The sequence below is a fragment of the Colius striatus genome, chromosome 2 (assembly GCF_028858725.1).
Source record: "Colius striatus isolate bColStr4 chromosome 2, bColStr4.1.hap1, whole genome shotgun sequence".
In the NCBI taxonomy this organism is placed as follows: Eukaryota; Metazoa; Chordata; class Aves; order Coliiformes; family Coliidae; genus Colius; species Colius striatus.
The window spans coordinates 20,992,794-21,008,024 of NC_084760.1; the positions used below are offsets into that span (position 1 = coordinate 20,992,794).

A 15,231-nucleotide genomic window follows, 5' to 3' on the forward strand; every position below is an offset into this window, starting at 1 on the left:
ACCTTTTCCAGTAGAGGTATAATGCAAGGACCAGTCAAGTTATTATTTCAAGCACTAGGTTCAAGATGGCAAAAAAAGAGGCTGGATTTAAATCCCAGTATGACAAATCTACTGAAAAAATACCACTAGAATACGAATGGAAAGTTCAGTTATGCTATCATTGATAATTACAAGTCTTTGTAAAATAAACTCTTCAAACCCACAATAAAAGCATTTATGGTACACAGGATTCTTTACACATTCTCAAGCATTTGCTTAGAGCCTTAAAATTTCATGTTCAGCAAGTACAAGAACTTTAAGGTAAAATATTTTACGAACTGTAATCTTTGTTAAGATTAAGATGACCTAACTATTCAATCAAGTTGATGCAAACACCTGACATTAATGGAGGCATCCCAGAGTCAAGATTTTCAGTATCTATTATCCACACCTCTGGAGTTTATCTGCTTCAGAGGAGTAGCTCAGGAAGCTAATTTGACTGCATCAGCTGTAACCAGAGTGCCAATCCACCTTTCTGTCAGTATCCAGACCTATAAGCCTGAAGACTGGAAAATGAGAATAACAGCCATGGTTAACTCCCTACAAGCTAAGGTCCAAATTCCCACCCAGCTGCTCACTCACTCCCAACTCCTCAATGGAATAGGGAGGAAACAGGATGAGGAAGCTCACATGTTGCAACAAAGACAGGGAGATTGCTTACCAATTACTACTGCAGGCAAAACAGACTCGACTTGGAGAAAATTAATGTAATTTACTGTCAACTACAACAGATTCAGGCAATGAGAAACAGAAAAACATTAGAACAAGCCCTTTCACAAGCCAAGCTGTACTCCTTCAGTAGGTAGTTATGGTCAGTCTGTAACTACGCCTCCTCTCCGCAGCTCCTGACTGCTCACATACTCCCCCCCCTGCTCTGGCATGGGCTCTCTCCCATGGGCTGCAGGCCCTCAGAAGGAAAAAAAAAAAAGAAATAAAAGCTTCAGCATGGGCTCTCTCTGGGCTGTGGTTCGTTCAGGAACTCTCCACCTGCTCCAGTGTGGGGCCTTCATGGATGCTATGAAGACCTGCTCCAGCATCACAGAGCTATTCCTCTTACCTTGGTGTTCCCTCCTCCTCTTTCTATTGGGTGTTTTGATCTCCCCTAAATACTTTTCAACAGAGGTGCCTCCCTGCTTCCAGCTGCGGGGCTGAGAGGTTCCCTATGGCGGGTGGGCTGGAGCTCAGACCGGTTGTGTCTGGCTCAGGGCAGCCCCAGCCTCTCCTCACACAGCTCCTGCAGTCCCCACTGACAGTGCAGGGGTACATGTACCCCACTACATAGATTTAGTCAAGACCACCAGTGCTATTTTAATACAAAAATAACATTTTACAAACTCAACCTAAAATCATAATGTCTGTATAAAGGATGTATTGATCAATCACATAGGAAGAGTATTTGTATCATACTCTTAAGTTCTAAATGGAGTTCTAAAAGGAGTTCAAAACATCTAAATGTTATCTTCTGAAATTACACCATTTCTGGTGATCACATGCTCCAGGGAAGCTCACACTGAATGCTGCAACACTTTTAGCAGGTGGAAAATGTTTCCCACCCCTACACTTGTTACACTTCACCACACAAAGCAGGAATTGTGGAGGCAAACTCCTGTTCAATGCAACTCCATGCAAACAAGTCAGATTAATATAATATTAAGTCATTTTCTCAATTATTTGAGGATACTGCTGATAAAGTCCTAGCTCATGATTTGGTAGACTCTTCTGTCCTTTCCCCCTTTTGCCCCATTTCAGATTTCTCTGAAGCAATCCTCCTTCGTGCAGCAGCAATTATAACCTAGTTCTGACATAGGTCTGTAGGTCTGAAAAGCAACACTAAGCCAAATCTTCTGATTTCAAGAAACCAAAAATTAAATCAACTACCCTCAGTAAAGGAGATCCAACACTGCCAAATATTTCAAAACCTAAGCTTAATACATGGCCATAAACTCCCAAAATGCAGCATAGCATTACTGCAGAAATGTTTGTGTATTTGAGCAAACACAGTGAAAATCTCATAAATAAAACATAATGCAATTTATATTAATAAAAGTTTGCTTTAAGTTATAAAACAATTGCAGAGCTAATATTACACCTTATATGAACTACAGAAAATGTTTAGCTTTTCTACAGTTTAATCATCATTAATGGTACAAAGGAAATTATTTACTATTGAACGAGTCAGAGAATACAGAAAGAAGGTCCTTGCAGTATTGATTTTGCACATGAAATGAACTTCTTCAGTTGCATTTGCAATTGTCAAGAAGGCCTGAATAGTTTTAATTCCCATTATTGAGCCTCAAGAAATAGCCACATAGTCAAGATGTCAAATTTATTTTTAAAGGATAAAACAAAACATTTGACTGCTTTGTGGGCTTGACTAGGAAGTGATTAAAGCATAACTCTAACTAAACTGAATTTGTGCCAGTGTCAATATAAAACTTCTTTTAAAAGTCAGTGTTATTAATTATTTATAGTTCTCCCAAAGCTCAGTACTAACACATGAATTCAGTCTCGTTATATTCCTCCAACGCTAGCTACAATCAGCCTGTAACATGCAGGACAGTGGGCACATAAGCCTGTGATGTAATAAAGCTAGACAATCACCCAAGTTATTCAATGCTTTGGACACCTAGAAAGAGTAGCTTTAGTGCACACACATTCCCATACAGTGTAACAGCTTCAGAGCATCGTGGAAAAAACAGGGCAAGCCTTCATCAGAATAATTCCTGTGTAGGGATCATTTCCAAAACCCTGGGCATCTGACTGCTTGGAGTAGCACCAACCAACCTCCAAGAGGCGAAACATGCAACATAATAATCAAGCAGCACCACACAAAGTACCCACACAGAAAAACTATGCCACTTCAGCACTGAAGAATTGAACCACTAATGAAAGCTGTAAGAAAGATTCCTCAAAACTACAAGCCTGAAAGACTGTCTTTCCACTATCTGTATTTAGGGTATTTTGTCCCCTAGAAGCTTATAGCAGATTGTAGAAGCCAGAAGTATTGGCTCAAGTCAAACTACCCCATAAAAGATACAAGTATTTAGCCTTGATTTTATGACTCTGTGAAGATAGAAATCCTTCCTTTAAAAATAGCATTCAAGCCTAACTTGTATTATCGCACCACTAATAAAAAGACTTCTCATTAGAAACTGCTGAGAACAAAGAATAAATATCCAGATACTGCAAAAACATTGAAACATACTCCCAAAACTGCACCTAAGTAATGCTTACCGAAGTGGCAATGTTATGAGACATTCATTAAGAGACAAATTAAATAACAAATCAATGATGCTGTTTAAGGCTCTATTACTTCTTAATTAAGTCTGGCCATGATGCATAACTCCTGTGCAAAGTCATGAAGACCACTATACTATCATAGGGCCTGAAATTCAGCACATTTCTCAATTGATTTTTCCTTTATAGCAGACACATGCAAACATTCATGTGCTACAAAAGTATTATCAAGCACTACTAAACCAGCTGTACTTGCATAACTGAGGCCTAGATCAAATAGTATTTAAACAGCTACTTCTCACAAACAACACTGAAGTGTACTACTGCATCATAACTTCTATTGGAATGTGCTTCTTCAGATAAGGCTGAGGAAAACCATTAACGATTATCCTCCTAATCGTTGTTATCTTCAGATTTTAAAGGTTCCTTATGTACAATCCATTATTTAAAAGTGCATTCTTATAATTTCACTGAAATGTAATTAATGATTATAGCTTTGTTCCACTGAAAGCTACACTAATTATTCAGCACCAAGTATCACAGACCAGTTATGCCTCTGTTTGGTAGGGCAGAATAACTTTAGATTGACTTCTGTAAAACATGCTGCTGCTCACACAACAGGCAAATTCTAGAAGTCTATGAAGCTTCTCAAAAGTTATTTTAAATATATACAGACAACTTGCATAATTAGCCACATGAGCCAACACTGCACTTATTCAATTAATACCTTGCTTTTAAATCCCACACACGTGTTACCAGCTTTCTCCACGAACATTATGCATCAACTGAAATAAGGATGTCTCCAGTTGCAGTTGTATTAACACAGTTCTAATGGACATGTTGACATAAGAGTATCAGTGTTTTCACTGCACGTTAAATAATTGTATAGAGTACAGTTCTATTCAAAACTAACAAATTATATAATTAGCACACTGTCAGTTTACTAAAGGAACGCATTTTTACTTCACACTGTTTGTTTACTAAACACTCATGGTCAACCTTGATATTAATGTGACATAGCAATATAAGGCTTTGAAAACAGTTTTTAAAAACAATTCAAATTACTTTCATGATATTCAATGCTGTATTTTCTAGGATTAAAATTCTGTGCATTATACGTGATTACCAACTTCCAAACCCTATGAAGAGACTAATATTGTAAAAATAGCAATTTCTAAATTTATCACTGAGTTACTAACAGAAGAACATTCACATACTTATGGTAAATTCTGTATCTAGATATGATACCTCCAACATACATATCACAAAGACTTTAATTTTGCCTGACATTTTATCCTCATTTCCGTTCTCACTAACAAAAGAAATAACAAAAAAAACAACCCACAAATCACTATTTTACTTGTTCCACATAAAACTGTTGGGGGAGAAAATACTAAGACGAAGAGAAAAAAACATTTTGAAAATTTTAAAATCTTCTAGTAGAGATTTCTTTACAACACACATTACATAAACTCCATTCCAAATGAATAAACTCTCAGCTCATAATGAACATTTCTTTCAGTGTTGCCAGCACTTTGGATAGGGTTTCAGGTTTTCTCCAGAAAAAAGGAGACAAATTTTAAAATTGAAAAGGCTACTGTTCAAGAATGTCACTAAACAATGCAAGAAAAGCTGTAAAAATCAGACTTACTGCCAGTGCTTTAGATAACTTTGTTCTGTAGTTATTTAAAACAATTGAATCGATGTCTTTAAGTGGCACAAATGCAAAACCATCTTTAATAAACACTCTTCTGGCTCTGAATAGATCCACAGCATCTGCAAGTCCAACCTAAGAAAGAAGAAACTCATTTTGTGGAATAGCAAAATAACGCAGTAACAATGTTTGCAACCTTAAGATTCAAGATGGACTGGTAAAGCTTTAAGGCATTTTCTGTCTTAATGAAACTCCATCAACACAAAACACAAAGATTTTTAAATAAAATGTTGACTTTGGAAGAGCTGATTTTTATTTTAGTGGAAAAGTATTGTTTACTTCAAAAAAGTCATGCAAGGCTAGAATAAGCTGCTAAAGTTTTCATCTACGATTATTATCCCAATGATGTAGCTTTGTGTCAGTTACTGATTTGATATTTGAAAATGGACTTCTGTTTCACATAACTTGAAATATTCGATTTAAGTAAGCTAGACAATAAATGTCTTAGAAACAGATCTGGAACCTAACCAACCCTGCTTTAAAGAAGAATCAGTGGACTACATTAGATATTTCTTTTCTCTCTCCTTGCTCTCTTGCAAAAAAAAATTCAGACTAATACAATCACAGCAAACTCAGTTTCAGCAATAGATGAGAACGTCTCCATCCTGAACAGTCTGTCAGTCAAGCAAGTTAAGTCATTTGTCTGGTTTTGTGGTGAAAGACAAAGGATAGCAGAAGACAGTAGCAGTACCTTAAAGCTCCCTTCATTCTCACAGTCCCTCCCTTTACCCTTATACTGGCATGAAGAAGAGGAACTATCATTAGTTAATTTGGAAGTGTTAGCAATAGCATTATGTAAACTTCAAACTAGTAACTCCACATTTCACTGAGAGCAAGTTAATGCAAATTTCTTGAAACTTAGCTATTTCCACTTACCTTATAGAACATTTGTTCTTTTACTTTAGTCATAGTGAAGCCAGGGGTTGATGTATGTAGCTCATTTTCCAATTCATTTTTCAGGTCTTCACTAATCTAAAATTAAGAGCTTGTTTTAAAAACTGCTGAAACATTTTAGAATAAGGCTTTTTTTATTAACATGAGCTAATAGATAACTTAATCTGTAAATATATCATAACTTCAGTTGACAAGAGAAAAATAATTACATACTCAGCAAGTGATCACTAAAAAGTAAGTAGAAACTAGCAAAACACTGGTGATCAGTAATGCTAAATAAACTTCTGTCTAAAGCAGTACTGCAGATTTTTAGATGTAATCATTTCAAACATCAACACAAGAACTATAAAGCACTTTTAAAAAGTCAGCCTTTTCAAAATAACAATCATGGCAATCACTGCTCATCTCTAGGTTTATTATATGCATTAAAACAAAACATGATGTCTCAATGGCTATTAGTAAGGACTTCTACAAATTTGACAGACTTAAAAACATCAGTTTCAACTAATTTTTAAAACCAGACTTCTAAACAAAAATAATCTTATCTGCTTTTCCAATTCTTGAAATAGCTAAGTCAAGCAACAATGCTCTAATTTAACAACTTACAAGTACATAAGACAAAATTGCTGTCTTGGAAAATCATGGATAATGTTATACTTCCTAATATAAAAACCTAAATATCATTTATACATAAGTGTATATAATTTTTTTAAAATATTTAACAATGCACAAAAATACAGCAGAAAAGTCACATTTAAAATTAGCATATTGTAATGATTTTACTAGTCAATAAATCATTTTGGGGTTTTATTCAACAAAAAAACAAGAACAAAATTTGAAATCAATTTGCTCTGCTTTAAATCGTGATGAAGCTTAGAGCTCAAACCCTGAAAAGTAATAATTTTTTAAAAATCCACTCATATAACAGATTCCACATGCTAGGAATCCAGCGATGACACCTAGCAACTTAAAAACATGCAACAGCAGCCTCAAGTATTTGTAAAATATGTTCCTGAAAGGTATAATGGAACTAGTTCCTGACTGAAAGCGATTACATTTTAAGGAACATATAAGACTTTCCTAAAACACAGATGGACAGAGACATAACCAAAGTATAGCACATTCCCAGACTCCAAACACGAGATAACGACACTCCCACGTCCTTCCTCCCCATGAGAAATGATGTGCGTAAGCAATTCAGTTTCCTACCTGAATGGGGCAGAAGATCTAACTTGTTGACTGACATTTCTATGCAGTTAAACAAGCATTTGAACAAAACTTGGCTCCCTCAGTTGAAAAACAGAAAAAAAAAAACCCCAAAATACTTTTCTTGAAGTCATAGGAAAGAATCTTTAATTTCAGACATGGAGAAGCTCAGCAAATCCTCTGTGAAAGTGACTTGACAGATGCACATGAAATAGCCAAGGCAGAGATGTCTAGAAGGCTTATGGTTACCCTGTCCACGTCTGAATGTAATTCATGGTACTCTCTCAGGAAAATCATGTTTAAAAAATAATAATAAAGCTGCCAGCAAGGCAGAAGAATGTAACTTTGAAGACCGAGAAAACATACAGTAGCATTGTACCTGCGCATGTGAAAATCTAATGCTGAAGGAAAATCAGCTTGTAAGAAAAACAGTTTAACAAAATAGCTGTATCAAAACAACCAAATGTGTTTATGTAAATTGCAAGAACACACTTTCTGTAACAACCTTATTCTTCTTAGTCCTTGATATATTCCTGCTTTTCACAAGTGACACGTTGCAACTATATACACATTTCACATAGTGCTACCAAAACCCTTCCAGATCTCCCAGGTGATAGATTTATACTTATTTAAACAAGAAATACAAGTCATAGCATCAGCCTGCAAGCTTTCACCTGCCTTTCACCTAGTACAGATGAAAAGCTTTAATTCCAGAATAGTGACTTCCATTTCTCAAATAGAAGAGTTTTACACTTTCTCAGTAGAAATTGCTTAAGAGAGGGCCTAATCCACCCTGTCATTCCAAACCCCTGGTGAAACTGCCTTTGAATAAAAACAATACAGCGTGTTGTATATAGCTGTGGTGATAACAACTGCATTATTTCTTCTAGGATCTCATATTTAATTTAAAAATAAATAAATAAAATCAAACCAAGCCAAGGATATATGTGGTTTTTTGGGTTTTTTTTTTTTTAGAAAGCCATTAAAACACAGTTCACTGACTGTTTCACAGACAGGCTTGCAGTACTGGAGGAAGAATGAAAAGAGTGAAAGGCAAGAATTCCTTGCTTACTTGGTTTTTGAAAAAGAAATTCTCATTTTCATCAATAAAATCATTTTATTCAGTATTACATTTCATATCAAAGGGGTTTTATTTTTAATACACATACAAAATAAGGATACTGACTCCAAAATTTACAAGTTGTCCAGTTCTTTCTTTATTAGTAATTTGACTAGATCAATCTTGTACAGATGTAAAGTCCCAGTGACTTTTGATTTTACACTGTTAGGATAAAAGTGATCCTGGTGAAATCTCCAGAAAATTAGATTAATGAGCCATGACTAAAGATTTGGATAAGACTGGGGACAATGTTACTAAAAATATCAATAACTTGTGTTTTTTAAACCAACACAAATATTATTGCATAACAGTATTAATTGTATAAATAACATTTATAAAGTTGTTAAATAATTTACTTCTTACAGCCTCAAAATCTTATAGGTTAGGAAAACGTTCAGCAGCCCTGTGAACACTTTGCTCCTTGCCTTTTCACCAAATTCACATTGCCTTCATGTTTTTACCTAATGGAGAAGAAACAAGGTTATCCCTTAGCCCCTAACTAAGGTTGGAGGATGACTCCAGAACACATTTTAAAATAAAACTTGCATCCCTAAAGACTAAAACATTAAAAATAACCTTGCATTGGCAATGAGGATTTTGCCATTTTCATATAGAATTGTGTAAAATTGACTGAAGGTCCAATGCAAGGAAAATAAACTCCTTAAAGTCTAAATTCAGACTCAGGTTTCAGTTAGGTCATGCCTGTATCTCTGTATAAAGAGCATCAAGAAATCTATACCTTAATTTTTCCTGGAAGCTGGAAAAGGTTAGGTGGTAAGATTTTTGCCTTTTTATTTTAATAAGAACACTGTAGTTTGCACATCTAATAATTTCTTATCTAAAATGGCACCTGCAAGAACACATTCCGGTAATCATTAAAAAATTAGACACAATTAAGTTTAGCTTCTAAGATTCTAATCAAGATTGGAAAGATAAACAGACTGCTTAACTTTTGACGGTGCTCAATGATGTTCACCAGATGAAATAGTGAATCAAAAGATTCAGATCAACTGAATTATTCTGAGGGTGTCATCTGGTGCTCATCTGACTCTCCCAACTAAACTGATTCAACTTACCCCACTGAAAACAGTTTATTAATTGGGCTTTATTAGATTGTTGGTAGTTGAGTAACCTGCAACTGCTTATCACCAAGTCAGTCTGTGCTTTGCACAATCAAAGAACAATAACACCAGGAAAATGATTGCCCCTTTCTAGTGACAATGGATCATGTACCATAGCTTCAAACAACTCAACATTTCACCATAAGTTTTTGAGATATTAAAAAATCTGAAAAAAAAAAACCAAAAAACAAGACAAAAAGAAAAGGCACAAGAGGAGAAGGAAACAAGGATTTGGGACAAGTTGCACTACTTCTTGTTTTCTATGTGCAGTTTATTCATTGATTTTTAATCATAGAGTTGTCCTGGAAACACAAAGACACATAAATTTAGATTAAAATATGAATAATTTAATATGTAAGGCTTGGTTAAACAAACACTAGTAGTGAGGCAGTCCAAAAACTTCAAAATAAATTTGATATTCCTACTCCGTTTTAATGAAGAGATAAAGGTGCAGCCATATATTATACTATTATAAATGCACAACTACTTAATGTTGCTGTTTCTAAATCTCCCAGTAACAAACAAGAATTCAACCCACCAGTCACTTCTTTTTCCAAGGCTCAGCTTTAAGTATTTGCATGTACATGTCACTCGTGTCCTAAGAACATCTGAAAACTTGCTTTTAGTCCCTGAGCAGCCAGTGCCCAAATGGCACAACACCCTTCTGAAGAAAGGATGGTATCAGTCTCTCAATAGCATGCTATTAACTATGAAACAGCCAAAACAATCATTTCCTAGTCAATCTTCTCCATTGTCACATATCACTGTACAAACTAAGCTAAATCTAGAATATGAAAGTATTTACCTATATATCCTTAACTGTCTAAATACACTTTAAATTTATATTCTTAAGGAAGACCAATCTGACTGTGAAAGGACACCATCTCCAGCTGTCCTATCAATTAAAAGCATGATAAGCCTTAAATAGAAAATTCCAGAGACTCGCAGATCTGTTGTTCACAAATCTGATACAGATGTTTCTTAAGAGATATCAATTTCATTTTGGCCACAGGTCCAGTTTTCAGCATTCCTAACAAACATTTTGTTCAGTAAAGCTAAACAAAATAACTACTGCAGATTACTCTAGAAACATCACCACACACATAATACTAGACCTGTAGAAGCAAAGAGCTAAGAAACATCCTTATGAGAAATAGGCCAACAGATTTTCTTCCATTTACAAATAAGGATGTCAATGTCAGACTCAATTTTACAGAAACTTGTTAACAAATGTTTCTCTAGATTCAATCACAGTCTTATAAGACCATTTTATGAAGCTTACATCCAAAACAACAGCTAGTAAATTCTGTTTGCAGTGTAACTACGTCCTGTGCAAACTGTACTATCAGCTTTTATGCTGCTGTACTAAAAATAAAAAATACATTTCCAAACTTACTGCATTCACTGCTGTGCAAGAATAAATTCACTCCGAAAACATTCTTAACCTCAGCCACTACAAAATAAATTAATACCTTAATTATCTAAAAAACTTATTTTCTTCAACAACATATGGATATTATTTTTAGAAATATGCTGTTGATTTCCCATTTCTCTCTTTCCTTATGCTCTGTGGTGGTTTAGCCCTAGCTGAACAATAACCAAACCACCCAGTTACTCACTCCTCCCCATCTCAGCAGGATGGGCAGAATCAAGAGAGAGTTCTAGAACTTTGTGGGCTGAGATAAGGACAATTTAATGGAATACTACAAAGAGTAGGCAGTTACAATGATGACCAAAGGACACAGAAAAACGAGTTATGGCCAGTGTAACCGCTCACCGTGCTTAGCCTCAGCTCCGGCACCGGCCGCAGCGCCGCCAGGGCCCGGCTGCTGCCCTGATGTGCAGTCACATGTGATTGACTAGGCTGGCCCGCCCCCTGGCGGCGGCTGGGGAGAGTTAACCCTATCCCCGCCAAACCCAAGACATGCTCCAAAATATTTTCTAAAGTATTTCTAGAAAAAGAGAGGACGCTCAATGACACCATTCCCCTTGTCTATACTACGGTTTCTTCTCAGAACCCAAAACTGTCAGTTGCTAACACATGAGGATCTAAAAGGATCAGGTTAGGACTTGCTATTCTTTCACCATTTCCAAACCATTCGATAAATGGCAGTCAAGTGTGATCTGGTCAGCTCCCGAGTGCTAGAGCACATTATCACCCAAGCAGTGGGTGATAATTCCTTCCCAGCTCTTCTATCATAAGCTGAAGAACATGGTGTAGAAGATACCTATTCTCCACTGTGTTTCTGGTACAGCTGCCATTTCCTGTTACTTTAGAAATCCAGGGTTACAGAAGGACACCTGCCTCAGGATGCAGACTGCATTCCAAATGTTGACTGGTTGTTTTCAGATAGATTAGGAGGAAGAATGTTTCTATTCATCATCTCATTTTTACTGCAGCCTTTTTTTGCAATTTTTATTTCAAAGCACTTAACTTTTTCAAAGCAGAATGAGAATGTACTTCAAACTAGAAATAGCACATATAGTCACAGAATCTCAAGGGCTGGAAGGGACCTCAAAAGATCATCTAGTCCAATCCCCCTGCCAGAGCAGGACCATCTAGAGTAGGTCACACAGGAACTCGTCCAGGTGGGTTTTGAACATTCCCCAGTGAAGGAGACTCCACAACCCATCTGGGCAGCCTGTCCCAGTGCTCCATCACTCTCACATTTAAGAAGTTATTCCTTGTATTTCTTTGGAACCTCTCATGTTCCAGCTTATACCCGTTGCCCCTTGTCCTATCATTGGACATCACTGAGAACAGCCTGGCTCCATCCTCCTGACACCAACCCTTTAGATATTTGCAAATATGAATGAGATCATCCCTCAAGTCTCCTCCAAGCTCAAGAGCCCCAGCTCCCTCAGCCTTTCATCATACAGGAGATGCTCCACTCCCTTAATCATCTTTGTGGCCCTATAGTATTCGGTACAGAAGGATTCAACCCTACAGTAGATTCCAAAGGTCCTATTTAACACAAATGATGAACTGCACAGTACAAAACTACTTAGTAAGAATCATAGTGCTGTGGGGCACTAAAGGGGCATAAGTAACTGTAGAGTTTGGGGTTTAGTTTGACTTTAGTTTGACAAGTCAATTTTAAGCAATAAAAGCTATCTTCTAGTGGTCCATTTAGATCTCTGCAAATAATTAGCATCTGTTTCTAATCAAACTGAGATGATTACCAAATTAAAAGTTTTAATTAGCATTTTGCATCATTTACAAACTGTTGTTTATTATGTTTATGAAGGTGAAAAGGGACATCCCCAGTAGCTATATATTCTTCCATCACATTTATTACTTAATTCCACAATTTTATAGAACATCACCAACACCATATGTGCAAATAAATATATGCAACTAGAATTACTGCAGCAAAATGCCAGTTTTCTCCATCACTAATAACATGCTTATAGTTCAAGGATCCACTGGAGGAGGGTAAATAAAGACCCCATGCAATCAGAGAATCATTACAGTTAAAGATCTTTATGATCAAGTCCAACCACTAACCTCAGAGTGTCAGACCCATCACTAAACTAAACCATATCCCTCCCTTCAGAGGAGTTGCAGAGAGCAATCGTATGTCCCTTCATTCTCCTCTTGTCTAGGCTAAACATCCCCAGCTCCCTCAGCCACTCCTCATCAGACTTGTTCTCTAGACCCTTCATCAGCTCCTTTGCCCACCTCTGGACACACTCCAGCATCTCAATGTCCTTCTTGTAGTGAGGAGCCCAAAACTGGACACAGTATTCAAGGTGAGGCTTCACCAGTGCCAAGTACAAGGGGACGATAACCTCCCTGGCATTGCTGGTCACATTATTTCTGATACAAGCCAGGATGCCATTGGCCACCTGGGCACACTGCTGGCTGATCCTCAGGTGGCTGTCAATTAACACCCCCAGGTCTTTTTCTGCCTGGCAGCTTTCCAGTTATTCTGCCAGAAGCCTGTTGCATTGCATGGGGTTGTTGTGGTCCAAGTGCAGGACCTGGCACTTGGCCTTGTTAAACCTCATACAATCAGACTAAGCTCATTAATCCAGCCTGTTCAGATCCCTCTGAAGAGCCTTCCTGCCCTCAAGCAGGTCTACTCACCCATCCAGCTTGGTGTCATCTGAGGGTGCATTCAATCCCTTCATCAAGGTCATTGATAATTATGTTAAGCAAAACAGGCCCCAACACTGAACTGTGGGGAACACCGGTGATAATTGGCCACCAACTGGATTTAACTTGCTCTGGGCCTGGCCATCCAGAGTTTTCCATCCATTGCAAAGTAGCTCCATCCAAGCCATGCACAGGCAGTTTCTCCAGGAAGCTGCAGTGGGAGACTGTGTCAAAGGCCTTACTAAAGTCCAGGAAGACCACATCCACAGCCTTTCCCTCATCCATTCAACGGGTCATCTTGTCACAGAAGATCAGACTGGTCAAACAAAAACTGCCCTTCATAAAGCCATGTTGATTGGGCCTTAACCCCTGGCTATCCTGTATGTGCCTCAGGATGGCACTCAGGATAATCTGTTCCATAATTTTCCTGGCACTGAGGTTATGCTGACAGGCCTGTAGTTCACAGGATTCTCCTTCCAGTCCTTCTTGTAGATGAGGATCACATTTGCCATCCTCCAGTCTCCTGGGACCCCTTGGTGTGCCAGAACTGCTGGTAAATGATGGTAGCCATAAACCTAGATACCAATGTAGTTTTTTCCAGATAAAGAAAAAAAAACCCATTTTTTAAAATGAAACCATAAATTATGTGACAAAGCTGCCACTTGCTTTCACTTAAATGTACTTTATGAAACTTGAATTACTCAGTTGTGAAATTTATTACTTCCTTTGAAATTAAGTACTTTAGAATTAGTAACTTGATATGTCTTTTGAAGGGATAATGGTATGAATGTTTTGCTGTCTTATTTAACAAATTCTAGCATCTAAAAAAAACCCCTTAAGACTCCTCCTAAGCTTTCCCACACACAATTTTATTTCTGTTACAACTCTAAGCATGGAGCTAAGTGACAGAATATGTATTTTTAGCTTACTTTGGCAGTAAGGTACTATTTCACACTTAGAGATGCATGACTTCTCACCTCTGCTGTCACCTATAAGACAAGTATCATAGGTTTTCAAGTAAAGGGACAACTCAAGTAGCAGAAAATCAAGATAAAATTCAGAATTATTTCCTTCATAAATGCAAACTGCTGCCTACTTGGACATAAGTTACTGTTTAAGCTCGACATACATTTCCACACAGTAAAATTAAGCTCTAGACAGTGTCCATGTTTAAGCGTTTTCCCTTGTCCTATGTGGGAAAGGAAGAAATGTTATTTGATGCCTCTGCAACACAAAGCCAGAAACCAAATCAAAAGAACATTTTGGTTTATACACCTGATAACAAAATGGATAACAACAGTTACAGCCTTTTTGTGAGTAGACACTTTCTTTCACCTATATTTGTCTTAATTAAAGACACAAACTAGTCTCACTCTCAATCCTAATCTGACTTTAAAATCTTCTATATCCAATAAAGGCAACCATAAAACTTTTTTCCAAGATACTAAACTACAAATATTTGTACAACTGCCCCATTACTAAGATAAATGCTTTGAAGAAAGCATAATAGTAGTATCAGAAAGTCTCTCATAGGAGTGCTCTGATCATAAAAATGGAAATTAAAGAAGTTTAATTTCTAACACTTAAAGCTACTAAAAAAAGCACTTCAGATGCAACATCAAAGAGCTACTGTGGAAAAAAAAAAAATTAACTCAAACACTAGTGGATTTTGCCCTTTTATTTTGCCATGCTTATTCTTTTCTCTCAGATGCTGGCAGATGCACTACAGAGCATTAGCTCCCCCAACTGACTATTCTCATCTGCTGTTTCTTTCCCCATTGCTATGATCCAAAGCCTTTTA

The 15,231-nt window shown here is 37.0% G+C and overlaps 1 protein-coding gene across 1 annotated transcript in view; it reads right to left on the minus strand.

Moving 5' to 3' along the window:
• The window catches only part of PRIM2 (DNA primase subunit 2), a 106,388-nt gene that overhangs the window by 74,490 nt on the left and 16,667 nt on the right, over nucleotides 1-15,231 (minus strand). The window contains exons 6-7 of the mRNA XM_061990217.1: nucleotides 5,867-5,962; nucleotides 4,928-5,065 (exon numbers count right to left, since the gene is read on the minus strand). Of these exons, the coding sequence (XP_061846201.1) occupies nucleotides 4,928-5,065; nucleotides 5,867-5,962 (234 nt within the window). The remainder of the gene's footprint in view (nucleotides 1-4,927; nucleotides 5,066-5,866; nucleotides 5,963-15,231) is intronic.